At 41.2% G+C, this 21,525-nt stretch overlaps 1 protein-coding gene across 3 annotated transcripts; it reads left to right on the top strand.

Moving 5' to 3' along the window:
• Positions 1-1,589: 1,589 nt before the first annotated feature.
• LOC120556101 (AN1-type zinc finger protein 3-like) lies at positions 1,590-21,233 on the top strand. 3 transcript variants are annotated; one of them, XM_039795492.1, is made up of 6 exons: positions 1,590-1,956; positions 9,933-9,973; positions 10,580-10,771; positions 13,876-13,941; positions 16,132-16,338; positions 19,122-21,233. In XM_039795492.1, exons 1-6 carry the CDS (start codon positions 1,874-1,876, stop codon positions 19,274-19,276), a joined length of 744 nt encoding a protein of 247 aa, XP_039651426.1. In that variant the 5' UTR covers positions 1,590-1,873; the 3' UTR covers positions 19,277-21,233. The 3 variants fall into 3 exon arrangements, with proteins under 3 accessions (XP_039651426.1, XP_039651427.1, XP_039651428.1); XM_039795493.1 differs by having other exon boundaries at positions 13,879-13,941; XM_039795494.1 differs by lacking the exon at positions 19,122-21,233 and adding an exon at positions 16,920-17,288.
• The last annotated feature ends 292 nt before the right edge of the window (positions 21,234-21,525 follow it).

The following is a 21,525-nucleotide window of genomic DNA, read 5'->3' on the forward strand; positions in this document are numbered from 1 at the left end:
AAACAGCAATAGCCAATATACAAGAGAGGTTTCCTTTTTTCGAAAAAGCAACCTTTTTTATTGCCTAAATTGCATACAATAACAGGGATGGATGCTAATATTTTTAAGCACGGGCCACCAAGCCCCTTATTCTGTTGGCAAAAGTACATTTTTGGTGGCCCAAATGTAAATCTTTTTCGCCCCCTTCCCCTTCTTGCCTCTGGCTCTTTGCTGGATATGCAAAAGAGCTGTTCACTAAGCCCAGGTTAATGTGACTGTACAAAGCTTATAGCAGGGCTATTCAACTACACTGTTCAGGGGGACACATTTTCAGAAGCCTAATACTGAGTGAGGAGAAAGAATAAAGAATGCAGACATCACAGGCATGGTCCGGTGATGTCATTCACGTGCATATTAAGTAGCCATGCTCCAGAGGGAGGGGCTGGTTTGTCTCTGGCAGCAGCTAAGTTTACAGAAATTTCAAGATTAGTAACAAACTAATAAACAGAAGCTTTCATTTTAGCTTATTTGTAAAACATTGCTATTTGCGGAGTAGCATGCTGTAGGCTAGTTGTGTAAAACAGCGCGGTAGACGAGAGCAGGAGACGAGAGCAGCAGACGTTAGTTAGCCTACCTTGTGTCGAGTTCCTTCCGTGGAATGGATGATGGAAATGGAAAATTTGTAATCACCACAAAAAAAAAAAAACTACATTATCGTGTCCTGTCCACGACTCAATAAATTGAATAACGTGACCATATCACGAACTGCCATGAGACCGGGCTGGGAAAAGAGAGACTGCAAGGCTGACCATCCTTCTTGGGGCCTGGCGATACATCAGACCTTTTTTATGGCAGACATTTTGACTTGTCATAGTAGGAAAAGCACAGGTGTTACTTAAAACATTAGGCTACATGGCTGACTGTCACAGTGAAGGTAAATTATAACACCGTGACAGTCAGGCAGCATGCACAACAACAGAATCCTAAAACCGAAGCAGCTAAATGGAATTTGGCCATTGTTAACTTTGTTGTTTACACTTGTGCTTTTTCTATTGTGACAAGTCAAATTAATATGTATTGAAATAACAAAGGAGTAGGCTACTGAATTTCGTCAGCCCACATACAAAAAAAACGATAATGCAGGTATGAATGCATAATTTCACCAGAATTCTGCTTGTAGGAAGCAGAACACACGCTTTTCATTAAGATTCACGTGTTTCAAAGCACCAGACATCCACAATGACAAGGGTGGCAAGTCATTACAACGAAAATGTGGGTCCAGTTTAACAAAAGCAGATATCGTGGAAAATGAAGGAAATGAGGACTAAATGTAATTTTTCCTACTAAAACATACCTGGTAACAGCACTGAATACCGCATCACGGTGTTGAGGGCTTAGTTGTAGGAAGATAGTTTGTATGGATCATACCATGTTAACTCAAGTGCTTCTCAAAATCAACCCTTTAAAATTAACTATAAGAGTTCAAATGGCATTTTAGCATGTATACTATGTAAAATGAATACAGCTGTATTTTTTGTCACTTTCTGTCATCAGTTTAACTTTTTGCTGTCCAGTTATTGACACACCGCCCCTCTCTGGCAGTGGTTTGCTCCTCACTCCAGCTGATCGGCCCAGGATTCCCCGGTGACTCTGCCCGTCGTTAGCTTTGACGGCTCCAATGTTTCAACGTCGATTTAAACTGCTTTAACTTTACGGAGTCAGTGGCCGCTCGTGTCGGCAAATCGTTCCTCGTCCAGTGAAACTCTGAGGGATAATCTGGACGGGTTATTGACTCTGTACTTGTCAAAGGCAGGGCATCTGAACGCAAATACGAGGCCCTCACTCCATCCCCGGATTCACCTGCTACGCGAAGAGCCTCACACGGAAGACCGACATGGGGGACACGGGCAGCGAGGGCAGCAAGCCTCCGAGTAACGTTAACGTTGTGCCCCCGCGCTGCCCATGTGGTTTCTGGGGGTAAGGCGAAAAACCTCTCAAATGTCTTCCTGCAGATGCTTTCTTTCTCTGCCAACAGCTAGCAGAGTCGCTAGCCACTAACGTTAGCGTTAGCAGCTCAAACAGGGATGAGCTGCTTTTCTTGTTATTACCCCCTCCCCATTGTTTTGTAGCATTAGCGGCTAGCTAACACCAGCTGGCCTTGGTAACCCTCTTGGTAGAGTTAAAGAGCAGGGTAGGAGTGTAGGATAAGCCCTCCAGGTAATGTAACAGCGGTTACAGCGAGTAAACTGGCTAGATTTAAAGTACTTAGGAATGAAATAAAGCAGTTGGCTAGAGATACCACACAGGACATTTGTTAAACCAATCTGGGTGTAAACCAGGCACCGATGGTGTCATCAGTTCAAATTATCTGTAAAGCAGGATATGTGCTTATATACTCACAAATAGCTGCACATATTGACACAGTATGTTAATTTTCTTAAGCACACCAATCATCATGAGAACATTTGATTTTGTCAAGTGTATTGGGGGACACATGTTAACTTTGCACCGCTCAACAAAGTCATACGAACCCAAGATCGTAAGGTTTAGTGACGTGACATGCACTTCAAATAATGTTATTAGTGTCAGACAGGTGTTTCTGTTACCAATCAATATCATTTTAGTCTGCCGAAATAAATAAATGTGAGGTTAATTAATACAGGCGCACAGGGCACATTTGCAGTGGTAAACATGATTTAATATGGCACTTAAAAAGTATAACGTATACATATCAGAAATATACAGTTATGATGAATACATAATGGTGCTTTAAATTGAGTTTAATTTACATTTTGTTTACAATTTGCATTTCATGGGCTAACCGAATGGTTATCATGAGCCAAGTTTGGTACAAATATCCCACTCTAGATAGGGTTTGCTGTTCTAGTATGTTTACTAGTACACATCGGGTCTTCAATTTTCAGCTGAGTTGTAAAGGAGTAGAAGCAACCAGGCCAGTAAAGACTTCTTTTTTGGTCTAGTATGGGAATAGAATTGTTTGTTTTCTCCCCATAATTAGCTACAGGAGCTGTCGTATCGCACTAAAGTCCCTATTTCACTATTTGCATTATTTAAGAAGTGATCTGCTTGGAGTTGACAGCTCACCCACTGACTGCAATGTCAATCACCAGAGACAGTATTTGTGATGATGACCCACTTGAGCAGAGTTCACCAGGGTTCCAAATATTTGTGTCTGCACTCTGCACCAAAATCATGGCATTTCTAATTAATGAGCACCTGAACATAATCCTAATACACATGATGCAGTCAGGTTTATATTTTCTGACTTTATTGATTGATAGGATGTCTTATTACACAATTGACTTTGGATGGATTGATCTAGGCCTATATTGAGGGTACACTGACACCAGAATGCACTGATGGTGTCCTCCAGATTTTGGCAAAAGAAAGCTGAATTTCTCAGCGGTATTAGGAGGGATCTTTGAAATGGGGCAGGCCATGTTGCCAGGTTATGATGGATTTCATATAGAAATCCAGCCCCTGAGTTAGGTTCTCCTGCTTATAGGCTTTTGTTGTGAAAAGTCCTTGGATCACCGATAGGACAGGAGGACAGTGACAGTATGTCCAGCGTTTCTTCTATGTTGATTTTGTAGTGGTGGCCCACCATAGCAAGATTTCTGCCACCACGGTATCAGAAATAGGGCTGTATGAAAAATGTAGTCGCAGTTGCCTTTTAAATTGTCCTGCCGACACCTAATGCACCCCCCCACATTGCAATTTAACAACAAGTAGAACTATTCAGAGGTTATTTGGCCCGTCCAGTTTAACTCAACATACTGTTGTGTTGATGTAGTTTATCGTCAAAACGTTCGCTTTCTTCCGAGTTGACTATTAAACAAACAGCTCTACCAAAAACATCACCGCGGTGGGTCAGTTCTAAGTGGAGCTTGTTCGGACAGACCTGCCCCCACTGCTAAAAAAAATCCTAAAGGAAACTGTGATGTCACTGTGTTTGGGGTGGAAAAAGTAGGCTTTGGTTGGAATCTCCTTTTTAGTTGTTTTGTATGCTCTGGACTTGTCAGCAGGCATGATGATAACATTTGAAAGTTCCTTTTAGGTTGTGTTATAGCATCATTACACTCACTTCTCGTGTGGCTCTTTTTGACTTTCACATTAGAGTTCTTAACAGGTCCAAACATTTGTGCTCAAACCCTAAAAGACCCAGAAATATACAGCCCTGAACCTAACTGGTCCCATCTATTATTTGAAAGCTGGGACCTGGACACAGAACTGAGAAATGACGGACCAGATCGGCACCGATTTGACAGCTGATTGCTTTTAACAAGTTAATGTTAATTTAAATGTTGTCAAAACAAAACTTAAAAAATTGGATTTAATCCAACCTCCTTGCCAAGAAGGCTGGTAAAATACATCCAGGTTATTCCTCTCTTGCTGATTGAAACAGCATGGTTAATCCACTCGTTATTTCCGCTTAAAAGTCCACTTGCCGTCACCGTGATGGATCATGACAAACACGGCTCGTTTGGAATCATCTTTGCAGTTTTGTTGCATCTAGCATAATAAAGATAACTTCAGCGGTTTGCCATTTTGAACTTAAAAAAAAAGATTGCTCGTTGCTACGGCTGCAAACGCTAGCCTCGCTATTTGTTGCCTGACCTTTAACCTCCTGAACAGGGGCACTCGTTCGCGCAGGTAACACCTTGGGGCCACAGATGCACTTTGAATACACACACTCACAGCACTTCTGTCATGATCAACGCTGTCTGATCTCCACTCAGGAATTACACATAATGTTAAACAGACCCGGGACCCGCGGAAAAAGAACGGGACCTGAACCGGACCCAATTGACCATATAAACCTTGAATCCGAACCCGTATGGTCCGGTGTTATGTCTCGGGTTCTAGGGTTCGGGTAGACCCATGAAGACCTCTATTCCACATGTCTTTTTCTGCCTCAAACTTTGAAGTGGCACATTGAGGTGCACTATGTTTATTTATTTGATTAGGACAATGCACATTAATCAACATTTCTGTAAATGCGCCAGTGTTAGCCAGACGGGCTAATTTCCAACTGTAGTCCTAGTTACCTAGCATGCATATCTTTATGGTGGGAGGAAACCGGAGCACCCGGAGGAAACTCACGCAAACACGGGGAGAAAATGCAAACTCCATATAGAAAGGCCCTGCCCAGCCCGGGGATGGAACTCTGCAGTGAGGCAGAAGTGCTAACCACTGATCCACCGTCCTGCCGTGTATGGTTGTGATTGGTGCTCTGTGGCTCATAAACCATAATTGCATCTGACATATAGCAAGAGATTAATGCTTGTTCTTCCTTTTGTTATTTGTCCCTAAGAGCGGAAGGCTGACAGAGGAGGCAAAGAAAGAAGGGGAAAGGAACGGTTTATCTCTTTTGATCACTTTTTCTGGTATCGGAGAGGTTCTCTGCATCTCTTAATGATGATCTTGTCATGGATTGATGATCAATTATCTCGTGTGTGAGTGCTTTAGTCAAATCAAAATTTAGAAAGTAATTTGGGAGAGCTGTACCGACCGTGGCTCCCCTCATGATATATATGCGTTATATTTAGAGTTGGGTACTGAAACCCGGTTCCACTATGGTAGTATTCGGACCGGATTAGAACGCAAATTTCGGTTTCTCATTTTAGTTCCGACTGAAATATTTATAGCGGCAGACTATTTTTTTCTTTCTCCCTTTTCTGCTGATTGGCGCTCGTGCCCGCTCGCGGTGTGAAGCGCGTGTCCGCACTATTCTCGGACATGCACTCTACAATCACTGCTGATAGATGGCTTTTTGTACACGCTCTGAAACGGACGTAAAAAGATCACTCTTTCTCTGTAGTCTACCTTTAGCTAGCTACCGTAAATGTAGGCTACTTTTAAAACGGCATATTTTCCCTCTGGGCTCACCAAAATGGACGTAAGAGCATATTAACCATTCGCTGACTGCACGTGATCGCTAGTAAACATATTACACTTGCCCTGCTAGTCTATTGTTCAGGACAAGACCCTGTAGCCTGGTCGTGGGGGAGGCGGGACAGCCTCCCCAAATTGTCCAAATTACTTGTTAATAGTGTAACTGTTATTTGTTAAATTATTGTAGTTGTGTGTTAGGTGACTTAGGTTCACTTATTATATATTTAAATACTTTAAAACATTAATATATTGGGTTTTTTTAAATTAATTTTTTTTTAAATTTTCAATAAAAAAAAAAAACCTTTTAAAAAAAAAAAAAAAAAAAAGCCTTTTATGTCATTTTTCAGTTTTTCAAGAATCGGTTTAGGAATCGGAATCATTTTAAAAATACCGGTTTGGCATCGGAATCGTAAAAATCCAAACGGTACCCAACCCTAGATATTGCCAAAAGATGCTGTGCATCATGTGCTAGGTTTTCTGTCTGAAGTACACTGTGTGGAGTACATGAGAAAGAAATTGATTTCTTAAATCCATACTACTACATTACCAAACTATTGTAATGATTTCATATTAGCACAAAAGATGTATACCGCTGAAAAGAAATAATGATTGCTAATGTCAGGATTAGTCAAGCAATTGCGTTATCAATTAGTTTATTAATTAGCTCTATATTGCTATTCATAACAAAACTGTTTTAGATTAAAAGTATTGAATGCATGGATTTTAACATGGAAGTTGCCATTTTGAATCCTTGGTGGATGGTATGAGCTTGTGCTGCCTTTATAGTTTCTATTAAAGGGCCCATAAGCAAAGCAAAGCTACATGTTCTGGGTGCAAATGTAGAACTGTAATGTACAATCTCTCCCTTGTTACATAGAGCACAGCTGAGCCCTTTTCTTTCGCTATTTTGTTCCACATAGATATACCATTGTCTAATAACTAATTCCGCCATTTGCGACTAAATGCTTGTGAATGCTCTCTATGAACAGACTTCTATCTCTATTTGTGAAGTTAGTTTGCACTTTACTGCTCACGTCAGTAGTATTTAGTTGAACTTAATTCCCTTAAAACATTTATCACCCATCCATGCTTTTGCTGTTTGTGTCACTCAAATTGCATTACCAAGGCGACAGAGCCCATCTGCCTGTCTGTTCCAATCAGATATTCTCATTAGTAACAGCAGTGGGCCAACTATGAGATACACTGATTGTGTGCACTCTGTTCAAAATTTCCTCTAGCCTAACAAGCATGCAGCAGTTTATTTTCTGTTTGTGCTTTTCTCATCCTTTCTCACCTCTTTTAGTTCCTAATTAATCTGTTATTTGATTAGGCCTAGCTTCTGATTAATAAGGTTGACAACAGGATATGACTTGTTTAGCCAGTATTGGCTTCCTCCCCTGGCCGTGTCTCATGATGAGGTTTCTTCTCTATCCTTGCTTCTTGCTTCCTCCTTTCTCTTTTATACCCAAGACCACACACCAGCATACTGACAGACAATTCTCAGGTTGACTGTAGCTGACCCTACATTTAGAAATGAGGACAACGGTGTGCAACGAAGCACCCAAAATAAATAGAATGTGACTGATGGCAGCGACCGTCACGCTCGATGCACAGACAGTAAGGACGAGGACTGGAGAGGAAATGAGAGGAGCCCTGTCACAGGACAGCTAGAGCCATCTGTTGTGATAGAGTTGTGCCACCGAAGTAGGCAAGGCTTTGGGGATCAGTTCCATAACAACAGCTATATCAAAGATCTTTATCCATGTTTAAGAAGGTAAAGTATGTTTAGAAGCTTTTGTAGCTGGTAAAAAGGGCAAGTTAACGCGGTTTAAAATTGTTCTCCAGTTGTGCCTCTTGCTCAACTTCATCAGTCCAGCTGAGTGGTTGTCATGTTAGCTGTGTACGTTACATACATACACAGGCAAGAGGCCACACATTTCTTTGTTGGAAATCAACAGTTTGTTTGCAAAACTGAGCCATCTTGTTCCACCAAACTGACATTTTCAACCCCACTGCTACTACATTGTACAGAATCAATGTTTGTTGGTCAAAAACAACTGACCATTACCTGTAACTATTTAATTATGTTACTACTACCGATAACTAAACTGTAGGTTTAATTAAATTCCTGACAGATCTATGTAAAAAGTCTAGGGTTGGGTACCGAAACCCGGTTCCACTATGGAACCGGTAGGAATTGGACCGGATTAGAACGGACTATGACCTGCGGCCCTTTGCTGCATGTCAATCCCCTTCTCTCTCCCCTTTCAAGTCTAAACTGTCCTATCCAAATAAAGGCCTACAAATGCACAAAAAAATAATCTTAAAAAAAAGTACCAGTTCAGCATCAGAATCGTAAAAATCCAAACGATACCCGACCCTAAAAAAGTCACAAAAAGAATAAATGCAAATCTAACTTTAAATCAATAGAATTGTCCTAAGTAAGGGTTAATGCCCAACGAGGTGTCCATTGTCAGGTATTAATGGACGACGGCGAGGCGTGAACTGTCCGACGCGCAGCGGAGGACGGTTGCCTCCGCCGCTTATACCATGGTCACTTGCCAAATAACATATTTTTAAAACATTAGTTCATATTTTAATTAGTTTTACAATCGAAATCTAAAGTTTATCCAAACAATAACTCCGTTTCCCTGGTTACGCCTGACGGTTTGACTAATACCTGGAACAATCATTCCCATCCATCAGGTTCTTATGCAATGCAAACGTTTTTCTCTCCACCAGGAATTAGGAAGAACCTTAGATACGACTTGCCTCCCTTAGCAACCGGAGATATTTACATAGTCCGCTCAGCTGATAGAAGCCTTCAGTTTAGCTACGAGCCAGAAAGCTAACGCTATGCTAGCAAGATCCAAAGTCAATAACATTGTGTACAGTTGGCAATCAGTAAAAATAATTTGACAGTATGTTGAACAACAAGACAAGCTAGCTATCCAGCCATGTCATTGTCCCCAAAACAATATAACGACTTTTACGAAGAATTTGATCCGCGATGTGTAACATTACTGTCGGCTGCAGCGGCGCAGCCTGAAGCAGCGAGCTGAACAGTGAACGGGATGTGAGATAACGTTATTCGCTGTGAAACTGAGTCAGTCCAGATGGCCAGTAGAACTTACTTCTTGCAGTCTGTGTGTTTTAGCGCCATCCTGTGGTGTTCAGAGGACGATTTGGAAATAATAAATCCACATTTCCTTTTTGATTTAATGTAGCGCATTCATATAGAACAGTAAACAGTCAGTTTCCCCGAACTCCTTTAGTAGGTGTCCTACATCACTTTTTAATGGACACCCTGCAGCCAATCAGAATCGAGTATTCACCCAGACCATGGTATAATTATATTTAACAGACAGGCACCAACAGGTGACCTTCATTCAGCTCATATAAGCAGAGTGGCACAAAGAATCCAAAACATAGTCTCCAAAGATTCTCTGTGTTTCGAAAAGTTCAAAGACACAGAAACACATCTCCGACACAACATTGGTTTATCAAGTGTCCACGGTTACCATGTCAGCAAACTTGGTTCACTGACAGTATTTACCTGCTGTAAGTTCTGATTTTGGAAACCATCTCCTGAGAACAATATCCTAATCTTAAGATTGTAGGAGATGCTGGGCTTTCTTCACCAACCACTAGTTTACCATGACTCTGTTGCTCTACAGTTACCGGTAACAATGAGACTCATATGTTTGAATGGTAATATTAAAACAAATAGCTCCTGCTGTTTAGACCTTGACAGCCTCGTACATTGCATGGCAGCTTTGGGTGAGTAATTTAATACTGTAGCCTGGATCACACTCTTTATCTTGAATTGTTTCCTCACCAGCATCCCAAATGAGAAATAAAGTCCCAGCCTGGGACTTGGTATCATGGAAACATGTTGCTACTCTTGCTGCGTGGATACCCACCAGCAAAAGGCAGAGCTTTTCTTTTGTTGTTGCATCCCACTCAGTATATTTTTTGGAACTCTTATACAAACCGTTTGATTAACACATTTGCTTTCTCTGTGTTCTTTTCCTCAGGTCTAGCAAAACTATGAATCTCTGCTCAAAATGTTTTGCAGGTAGGTGCTTGTTCTTTTATGTGCTTGTTTATTCGACTTATCTTGTGTCTAAAGGTCTTTTCAGAGGGGGAGTGATTGTTGCGCCGGCCTCGGTATTCATTTTCAATGAGAGGCGAGCGGGCAGGTAGAAATCTGACCCGTGAAACTGTTCAGCTGCGTCAAACGCACGCCCACTGCAAGAGTTGAATTGTCTTGAACTTTTCCCTACCTAAAGACCTTAACATACCCCGTTTGTGTCAGGGAGGGGGGTTAAAAAATGTCTCCACTCCTGTAGCTGTTCTGAAAGCCCTTGGATGTGACAAAACGTGGAGAAAGTCTGAGAAAGAAACCCCTAACTTCCTAATACTATACTTTCTTAGAAACCTTTAAGTGTGCGACCTTTGGTCAAGTCTCATCATATTATGTTGTCCCCTCTCACTCAGTTCACTCTAGTTCATCATCTGTCAAAATCAGTGCCAGAGATATGATTAGAAAACGTCCATTTAAAAAAAAGATTCAAACCAAATGTTAGTGTACCACCGTTTCTAAATGAAATTGAGCATCATACAATACTGTACCTGATGGATGTACACACACGTCAAACCATTTGACTTTTGTTTTTCATAGACATTCAGAAGAAACAGCCAGACAATGATTGTGCCCCAAAGGCCTCCTCAAGCTCCAGCAGCAGCAGCCAAGCAGACATCTTCTGTAATGAAACAAACGGCAGCATTAGTCACTCGCTGATGTCGATGCCTAACACATCAGAAGACCCTTCGCCAGGAGAGACGGGAGTGCCATCCCTATCTGCTCAGGACGGTAAGACAGCAGTTAATCAGTGAGAAATTAAATGTTTCTTTTCAGATCATATGATTTAGGGCCAGGGACTCCATCTCTGCTCGCTTTTCCTTTGAAACAATGGGCAGTGTGAGCTCTCCCACTCTGAAGTGTAGAACTTAAAGTCTATGTAATGTGGTCGTGTTTGGTTTGTAATGCTTGCCCTACACGTTGAAGTAATTTATGCATAATGTTCTGCAAATTAAGACGTGTGTTTGAATGTACAATCTCTAAATTGAGTAGTTAAAGGTCCCATGACATGGTGCTCTTTGGATGCTTTTATATAGACCTTAGTGGTCCCCTAATACTGTATCTGAGTTCTCTTTCCCGAAATTCAGCCTTGGTGCAGAATTACAGCCACTAGAGCCAGTCCCAGTCGTTTGAAAGCCATGATGTCTCTCTCTCATGGGCGGGCCAAATTCTCTGGGTGGGCAAAGCAGAGAAAGGGGAGGTAACCTTGCTCCTTATGACCTCATAAGGAGAAAGATTCCAGATCAGCCCATCTGAGCTTTCATTTTCTCAAAGGCAGAGCAGGATACCCAGGGCTCGGTTTACACCTGTCGCCATTTCTAGCCACTGGGGGACCATATACAAGCTGGGGGAACGCATGTTAATGTTAAAAAACCTCATAAAGTGAAATTTTCATGCCATGGGACCTTTAAAACAAGAGTATTATAGCTTCTCGTCCAGGGCACCTTTCTGCAGAAGACTGCTACTAGTTTCTACCAGCAGCAGCTGCGGTGCCCCTGCCCTGGCTATATTTGTCCCCATGGCACAGATAGAGAGTATGATAGGAAAGGGTATCCATTCAGAAGTGAAGGTTTTAAGAGGACACCTACAATTGCCAGTTCATCGGTCATTGCTATACAGTGACAAGGTTATTTGTGGAGGCCAATCCAGGACAGGACAAGAAAGGAAAGTGGCTACCAAATAGATGTGTGGGACTATCCTGGTCCTCTGTTACAGCAGCCAGGAGCTTTTTAGTACGATACACAAGTACCTGATTATTGCTGATTTTTTTTTTTTTAGATTTAAAAAAGAAGCCCCTCATGGAACTGGCTCGTAATTCACACACAAACTGACAAACTCATTTGTTCATATTTATTCATTCATGCACCATCAACCCAGTTAAAACTTCCACTTAAATCCAACAATCAAGTTTATTAAAGAACCCTATAAAATGAATGACTGAATACCCATCTCCCTCAGTTGACTTTTAGACTGATGCTAATACATTTCACGTTACTAGCACTGAAACAATGCCATTTTTAATTGAAAATGAATCTGCAACTATTTTGAAATTGATTAACAGATTTTTTTTTTTTTTACTAGCAAAAATGGCAACCGCTCATCGGTAGCTATTTAATTGTTATGTTTTTTTCTCTTTTCTCTGTTTTTGTAATATTGCAAACTGAAAATCTTTTGTTGGATGGACCAAACAAGAAATCTCAAGACCTCACCACGGGAGTTTAGAACATTGTTACATTGATATTGACACTGACATTAGGGCTGAAACGATTCCTCGAATAACTCGAATAATTCGATTACAAAAAATCCTCGATGCAAAATGACTGCCTCGAAGCTTCGTTAAATCAATGTTACCAACGTTGTATCGCTGACGGACGGTGTTTCTGCACGGAGCATTATTACTGTCGCACAGACGCGGCTCTTAGTCAATGCTCTCAGTCTGCTGCTGGCGACACATGCTAGAGCGTAAATAGCAAGGGGCTAAGAGAAGAGACAGGCTGGAGAAAACAACAAAGTGTCCAAAGTTTGGAATCAGTTCAAATGTAATTAAAACTAAAACTCTGTACAGTGTCTACTGCAAAATCAAACTAGCTTACCACGATAACTTAATCATCCATTCCACGAAGAGGACCGACTAAAGTAAATCACAGAGTCGTATGGACGATGAAAATACACCAAACACAACAACTATCAAAAACAAAGACAAGAAAATAAGTAGTGGTGACCACGATCTGATGAGCCGACGCGTTGACTATCCCTTCGGAAAAACAGCTGATTGTTGCGCATCTCTCTCTCTCTCTCTCTCTCTCTCTCTCTCTCTCTCTCTCTCTCTCTCTCTCTCTCTCTCTCTCTGGAGAAACAGCTGATCAACGATGTAATAGCATAAGTGTAACAGAGCTGTGTGACATTATAATCAAATATATAAATGAAAATAGGTTGAGTATAACTAATACTTACATATAGGCCTACTGTATATACAGATCAGTCTCAGGTTGAAACTTGTAGTTCTGAAAGTTAAGTTGCACAACTTAATGTAATGTTTGTGTATGTTTAATGTATGCCTTAGTTTGAGATTGATATCATTTGAAAAAAAATCTTTAAAAACAATGTAATATTTATATATATATAAAAGTTTAGTTTTTGAGAGATGATATTGTAAGCAATGTAGGCAATACAAATGTTGCTTTTTCCGAAAATATTGCTTTTTCCCCTAGTTTGGGTTGTTTAAAAACGCAAAAAAAAATGTATCTGATTAATCAATGGATAAAGTGCTAGATTAATCCATTACAAAAGGAATCGATAGCTGCAGCCCTAATTGACATTTTATAGACCAATGGATTAATCAAGAACACAGTTAGTAGATTAATATATAATGAAAGTCATTTTTTTGTTTTGTTTGCATGTTACATTTTATGTTGTGACTTCAAATGGTTTTTGTTTGGTAGATGATCTCTTTTTTTTTTTTTTCTCAGTCAGCCGTGTCTTGGCTGGTTTCAGTCTACACACATGCTCACTGCTGTCTCTCCTTCACACATATCTATCACAGTTTCTGTAAAAAAAAAAAAAAAGCTCACAGCATAATGAAGGATACCACACACCCCAGTCACAGTCTTTTTTATCTTGCTATCATGTGGAAAGCGGTATCACAGTAACTGGGCAACCACCAGAACACTCTCCAATAGCTTCTGTCCTCAGGCTGTTATGATTATAAACTATGTTCCTTTTAGGGCAACCAAACACATGACCTAATCTGTCAATCAGTTGTAGTTTACAAGTGTTTTTATACAGTTGTTTGGCTTCCGTATTTGGTTTGATTTTCTCACTGTATCTCTTTTCAGAAGTATCCAGCACAGACACGGCCTTCAGTTCACTCTCCACTCCCACAAAACGCTCCTTTGAGTCAGGTATGCCTCAGCTCTACCATTGCAATGTCCATAAGTTTTTGTGTGCTTGTCATGTCCACCTAAGGACTTGGAGAGTGGGAACCATTAGCCTCAACACCATTGGATTGATCCCTATCCCTCTGCTGTTACCACTGGAAGTACAATTAACCTGGCTATTTTGGAGATATATATATATATATATATATATATATATATATATATATATATATACATACATACACACACACACACACACACACACACACACACACACACACACACACACACACACACACACACACACACACACACACAATCAAAATGGTAAAAGTCACACAGAAATGAGCAGTGTAGCTCAGTAATTAGCACTGTCACTCACATCACAACAAGAAGGTCCTGTGTTTGACTCTACAAATTTAAGAAATAGACTTGCATTATTAAAGGTGCTCTAAGCGATGTTGGGTGATGTAACTTCTTGTTGACGTTCAAACAAAACAAGACGGAGGCTAGCTCGCCCCTCCCTCATCCCATCCCCTCCCCCTCCCTTCCGTGCTTCCTGAAACAGTCATGAACGCGCATTGTGGAAGTAGCCTACGTGCTAACGCTGCTGCGGTGATGGCTCAACCAGCTCCTTCTTGTCGGTTATTGGCTGGAACACAGTTTGTTATGGTTCGTGGTGCAGGTTGGCGCAGTTTGTTTTTGTTGCCGTTTGTGGAGCCTGGGCTGTCTACAGAGACCGATTTTTTTTACAGTGTATTCAGGGGACAGGCAGCTCGTGGATAGTGATATGTTTGCTGTATGTGACAAAAAATGTAGCCTAAAAAACACGTGACATCGCTTAGAGCACCTTTTAAAGAGAAAACTGGTCACAATGACGCACTTCTGACAGAGATGAAACATGGAGCATGCGTGGAGCTGGTGTAGACCCTACGGTCTTACATTATAAGCAGCACTGATTAAACTAATCTGAACGATTGTCTAAAACACTGCAGACTCTCCTTTATTGTGCTATCGCCCTTAGGTGACAACATGCTGCACTCACACAGGTGAAAACTAGCACCTGACAATTGCAGAGTAGGCAAAGCTCAGCGATGGTATGTGAACATGTTGATTCCTTCCCTAATGCTCTCGTGAGCACGGACAGCATCATTTAAACCTTGTGCTATGGCTGAGTTGACATTTCACTTTTTACAGTCTCTCTAAAAGTATAAAGCCTGGATACACTTCTGTGCAACCTATTACACTCTTAAATCAGTTCATTGTTCAAATTTTATTTAAATTTAATAACAAAATAAATAAAAAGTTGTTGATGGTTCAGCCGGAGTATATTGGCCACAGAGATTTATCAGGATAACAGAAGGCTGGCACAACATGCACTTGCACATGTACATACTCACATGCTCTCGCCCATATAGGGATCGATGGGGCAGGTTAGGAGGATCTGGCTGCTCGGCTTGGCCTAGTTCTCAGAGATTTATTGAGCGCTGATCAGCATTCGGCCGGGCCAGGGAAGAAGTCTGCAGAATTGATGAGAAAAGCTGAGTTGAAATTCTAGCCGACCAGTGGAACTCGCTACATGCTCTCCCTGTCTCAGGTGCTGGACTGAATGTAATCTAATGCAGGAGAATCATTAATCTCCAAAGCACCTTTCTATTTAACACAAAGAGGTTTTTTTTTGTTTCAGCGGGCCATCATCTGTTCTCTCGAAGTTTAAATCACAGTTGTTATGGAGCTTATTATTGGAGGTCTTGAGTTTTCTCTTGAAATTCTAGTCAACGCTGCTGTCCTTGACTCACAGGAGATGAATACTTTTTGGATTAATCTGTGGGTAGGGGGACTAATAAAAGGTGGAGAAGGTTTGGCTGTAAGTATATTGGTGATTATTTAAAACCATTTCTTGCAAGTCTATTAACCTTGACATGCTTTTGTGTCTGTCCACAACAGATTTCTTCATCGTATTTGCCCAATAGAAATAGAATAAATGTGTCTGTTGAGCTATCAAGATTTTATTTTTGCATTTTTGGCTCCAGACTTCGAGTTGTTCACAGCATTAACAGTACATCCAGGAACTCCTGCTGTGTGTTTTCTTAATTTTGTGAAAAACTTTAAATGTGAAAAATAATTGATGGAGTTGGAGTTATGGAGCACAGCGACTGCAACTCACAGCCTCTTTTTTTTTTTCTCTTTATTTTTGCTTATATGTGTCTCCAGCCTCAGAGTCAGAAAGCGATGTTTCACCAGAGAAGCGAGCAAGAGTGGGTGATGTGCCAGAGGGTGAGGAGTCTTCATCGTCGTCTTTGTCTGCATCACCATCATCCTCGTCTCGCAGCAGCTCTAAACAGCGGAGCCGCAAACGTTGCCATCGCTGCCAAACCAAACTGGAGCTGGTTCAGCAAGAGCTCGGTTCCTGTCGCTGTGGTACGATGATACAACTCTACATGCATAAACATACACAAGAACATATAATTTAACCCACAACCAGATATATGCCAATAACTGTACACGCACAGGCCCCCTCACACACACAAGACCATATGTATTAAGTAGTGGTGGTAGCTATTATTTAAGACTTTTGGCCTGCATGTGCAGTGTTTAATACAATACATGTTTTTTTGTATTGTTTAACACGTTTTTAATGGCCTCCTAAATACATAAAAGCATGTTGGTTATCTTAATTTTACATCCAGTGCAGTGAAATGCATTTCCTACCTGAGCATGTGTTTGTGTGTTGACGGAAATGTTGATGACCAGAGTGCCTTTGCTAGCCTTGGGGGACCATTACAGAAAGCCTGAATGTTTCACATTGCACATAAAACATAAGCCAATTACCACAAACACTAATGCAGTTTAAAGCAATACTTGGCTTGCTAATTAACTTGTTTGCATACAAATTAAAGAACTTAAAAAGTCACAGCTCTTCGCTGCTTAAAGACCATCTGCTTAAACCCACGCAATAATTTCTAAATTGGAAATTGACTCGCCTTTTTTTCCCCCACCAGGCGCTGCTTAATGCATGGGCCATCCATCCTTAATAGTCCAATGCTTACTATGAAAACATGCTTTAAACAGACTGAAGGGGAAATGGTGGCAGTTACAGTGATTTTCTGACAACTGCTGTAATTGCAGATTACTTTACTAATGGTTCTGCAGAATGTTTTACAGTGTAAGCCAAGAAGGTCTGATAATTAGCTGAAAGCACAAACGCTTTTCAGATGGTAAATGAGGGGGCGGGGAATAGAGTTCCGGTGGATGATCTGATCCATTGTTGTCACACTCAGTGCGTTTACATGCAGTCACAAATGCTGTGTTTGAGCTATGTTACTGGTTACTGGTTTGCACGGTGTTTGGCGTTTGACTGGTCATGACTGTTATCCAAGATGGCGGCCGCATGTAAACATTAACGCTACTGTCTTTATAATCTGTCTTTGTAATAAACTGTCTGTACACTTACAAAGTTCTCAATGCTTCGGTTTGCATGTAGGTACCCTCATTATGCTACCGTTGAAGTGTGTTGCTATTTTGAGCCTTGTAAGTGGTGTAGAAGTAGTGATTTACCATGTGCCCCAAAAGCTTGCGTTAGCGTTGCGGTTGCTAGTTTCAAGGTACAGACACATTCGATTAGCATGAAAACAGGTCCCAGAGAACTTTCGACTCAGTACACGTGTGTTATTAACCCCTAGGTTCATTTTGTGCCGGAATTGTCCTCTAAGGCAATATCCTGATTTCTCAAACTCCGTGTAAACACCTTACCCCGGTTAAATTCTCATAACCCGGTTATTCATCTGACTAGGTGTTAGTATGACACGAAAGTGAAGGCAGGGGAACTTAAAATGCTTATTAGATCATACAGGTTCTCCTCTGAGATCCAACACAAGCACAACACAACCTTATTCCTGCCTGGCACGTTCGCCTGTCTTTCACTTTGCAAGCAATGGTCCTAATATTAGAGAAACACTACAATGCCTTTTCCAGTACCAGTAACCTTTTTTGCTGATACAGGAAGCTACTACAGGTTGAGTGAGTAACCATTCAGTCATACATTACATTATAATCACACAATGGCTGCAATCTATTTGGCCTTGCCAGCATGCCATTGTGTGCACGTTGTGCAGCGGCAGGGATAGTAAAAAGCACTTATTAACATAATTAGCCTATTAATTAACGTCTTTACTACAATAATTGCTTATGTTTTAAAGGAGTGTGTGTGTGTGTGTGTGTGTGTGTGTGTGTGTGTGTGTGTGTGTGTGTGTGTGTGTGTGTGTGTGTGTGTGTGTGTGTGTGTGTGTGTGTGTGTGTGTGTGTGTGTGTGAGCCTGCCTGCCTGCCTTTTTAAGCTACTCTCATGAAATTGCTTCTTTTTTTTTGTTCAATTTTACCTTGGGTAGAATACTTTTTTTTTCCTCCCGGCTCATTGATGTTTTAACACTCGATTCACAGTTCAGTTACAAAAACAAGTCAACTACGTGGAAAAGTTTTGATATGGGGTTTCTAATTGGGGAAACTAGTTTGGGCGGTGACTAGCGGTCCATCCGTTTTTAAAAGCCTACACATATTACACCACTTTCTCCGTTCCACTCCATTTGTGTGCGCTGTAATCACAGAGGTTTTAATTGCGTAGCAACCAGCTGTCAAACTGGGCTTTTAATCAGCGCTCATTGAATGCCAGCAGTGTTATTATGTGTATTAATGACTGAATTTAAGACGATGAGAGCTAACGAGCTTCTCTGAGCTTAACGAGCCTCCTACAGTGGCAGGGCCTTTTGTTGAGAGCGCTACAGTAGAGCCAGAGAGTCAATGAGAGAGATGAGGGTTGTCTGCCTTTGTTGAATGGAGTCAAAGGAGGAAGTTATCAACTAGAATGTCTTCTCTGGTAACAAGACCTTTAAAAAAAGACATGGTTGCAAAGCAATAAATATGATCTGCTCTTGGCCATTTAAAAAGACTTGTTATATTTAAAGAGATCTGTATCCACCTGTATTGGCTTCTGTAGTGTTCAAACATTTTCAAGTAATTAGCTTCTAGAGATGCATGATTAATCTACTGTGCATGTATTTTACTATGTTCTTTTGCATTCTGTGTCCTGCATTTTTATTCAGGTTGTTTTTAAGTTTCAACAGTCGCAGTAATATTTGTACATTTGCTGATCTTGGCAAATGAACCACTCTCCCTCTCGTGCACCCATACCCCTCACCCACTCTCCAGGTTATGTCTTCTGCATGCTCCATCGGCTCCCAGAGCAACATGAGTGTCTGTTTGACCACCTGGGCCGTGGTCGCCAGGAGGCTGTCCTAAAGATGGTCAAGCTCGACCGCAAGGTGGGCCGCTCATGCCAGCGCATTGGAGAAGAGTGCTCCTGAGCGGCCGTTCCCTCCGAAGAATCGCGGCCTTCAGACGGTGTCTTAGCACCAACAGGGATCCGATTTTTTTTTATTTGTTTTCTTCTCATTTGTTTTTTTTTTTTCAAGATTTTTTGCAGGTTTTTGGATACAAACCTCCATCCTTTTTCTTTTAAATTATGCTCGCTCTTTTAAATCCCACTGTTACCCATATCCTGGTTGTTTTCAGCTTCTGTCGGCTTGATCATATCCCTGCTGCTAAGATGCCTTTTGGAAAATCCACACCCAGAAATGACAGAACAATAAAGAGCAAAGGAAATATACAATTTCTTCACTTTTTTTGCAAGCTCCTGACTACACAAGTGTGAGCAGAGTAAGAATGAATAAAAGGATGACGAGAAGAAACAATGCTTTATACAAATGTTTATCCCGGAAGCCAGTCTAAGACTATACCCTTTACCTCAAAAAAGAAAGACGAGGAGGAGAAAAGGATGCTTATCCTTTGTGTACACTTCTGCTTTGGCGCTGTTTATAGACTGTGCTCTTTACCTCAAAATCAGACAGGGCTCCTTTGTACACTGCGCCAAGTATGGACTTTGTGAAGCAAAACGAGCAAGCCAGCCTCAGTTTAAGTCGGTGTCTAACCCCCCCTGGCCGTCCACTACTAATCCTTTAGAAACGCCTGTTAATCATCCACCTCAGTTTATCAGGATATCAAAATACAATCTTCACCCCTCCCCTGACCAACTTGCATCCTTCTTTTTCCCTGTACAGGACCCCTTTTTACTCTTTTTGTTTGTTTTAAGATTGAGGTGGTCATTGTGGACGATGAAACTGAGGTGATCCTGTAAGTCCATATTCAGAACTTGCAGCGTGAGCCGGACTCAAACACACTATGCCGGTGGGAGCGAGCTGGGTGTCCCTGGACAGGCCCTGGATCGCACACAGATCTGTCTTCAACGTTGGGATGTGATTGATCGAGACTTAATTAGTCGCAGATTTTCTCTGTCTTCCTCTCTTCATCCCCTTATTCCCTCTCCACACATCTGTTTTTAGCGACATGTGGCTTATGTGTGCTGGATGTGTCCAAACTTCAGGAAGACGATACTTACAGGGCATGACGTACATCAAAGTGTGTGTATGATTTGTGACTGGACCTGAAATGTCTGTAAAAGTCTAGAGATTTGTGGGCAATGCAAATAAACATACTCGCGCTCACACCTTTTATGTTGTTGTATGTGCTCAGCTGTTCACCTTGAGCACAAGCAGGCAAGATCAACCATTGCTGCACACTTTGAGTTTGGTCTGAAGCTGAGATGGCAGTGTCACTCAGAGGTTCCTGCTTAAGATGAATGATGGTTGTTATAGTTCAGGTTTCTCATAATGTTTTAGATCTTCATTTCAAATCTCCACATCTTAAAGGTACTTTGATAAAAGACTATGCTTTGGTTTTCAGTACTTTAATGTCCTTATTTCCTTTAATGCCCCATGTTTTCATTTCCTGCTTGCACGATGAGCTCACATGCATTCTCCTTCCATTCTCCTGCCTTTCACTTTCCTTTTCTCATCTTTCCCCTTATTGATTGCTCTATTTTTCCTTATTTCAGCCTCTCTGCCCGCCTCCTTTTCTTGCTGTAGAGGAGGAAGGTGGTTGCTGGGGTGAGCAGAGTGCCGAAAGTTAAAATCAGCAAATAATTACTTTCCTGGTATAACGTTTTCCTGGTGGACTATAGAAGGAATGAACAGAAAATGCATAATGAATGAATATTCTGTATCTTAAAAAAAAAACCTTATTTAACCCCTTTTTGCTTCTCACTTACACTTTAGTGTAGAGCTGCTTTTTTTTGGTTGTAATGTGGTTATAAAATGGGAAGATAAACGTGGAAAATTCTATATTTTTGTTTCCATTGCTTTACTTTATGATTCCCCGTTCCAACGTTTTCTTTTACTGAGAAAGAATAAACTGGATAAGAATAAGTGTGAACATCTCTAGTGTGCTTATTGACATGGTGGATGAAAAGATGGACCCACTCTGGTTAGATTTTGCAGTTGCACTCTGCAAGAGGAAATTTAGGGGTGGAATGAGCGTATATACATGTCCAAGCCTTCTTGCACCATGATGCTGGCTGTCTGCCATGTCCAAACATGCTGCTAATTTTTTACAGTGCTGTAAACATCTGTTTACTGCTCACAGAGGGCTGCCTTAAAGGTACTCTCATTTACTTAACAAATCTGTGTGTGTGTTTGTGTGTGTGTGTGTGTAAACGTGT

This window comes from Perca fluviatilis, chromosome 3 (assembly GCF_010015445.1).
Source record: "Perca fluviatilis chromosome 3, GENO_Pfluv_1.0, whole genome shotgun sequence".
Classification (NCBI taxonomy): domain Eukaryota; kingdom Metazoa; phylum Chordata; class Actinopteri; order Perciformes; family Percidae; genus Perca; species Perca fluviatilis.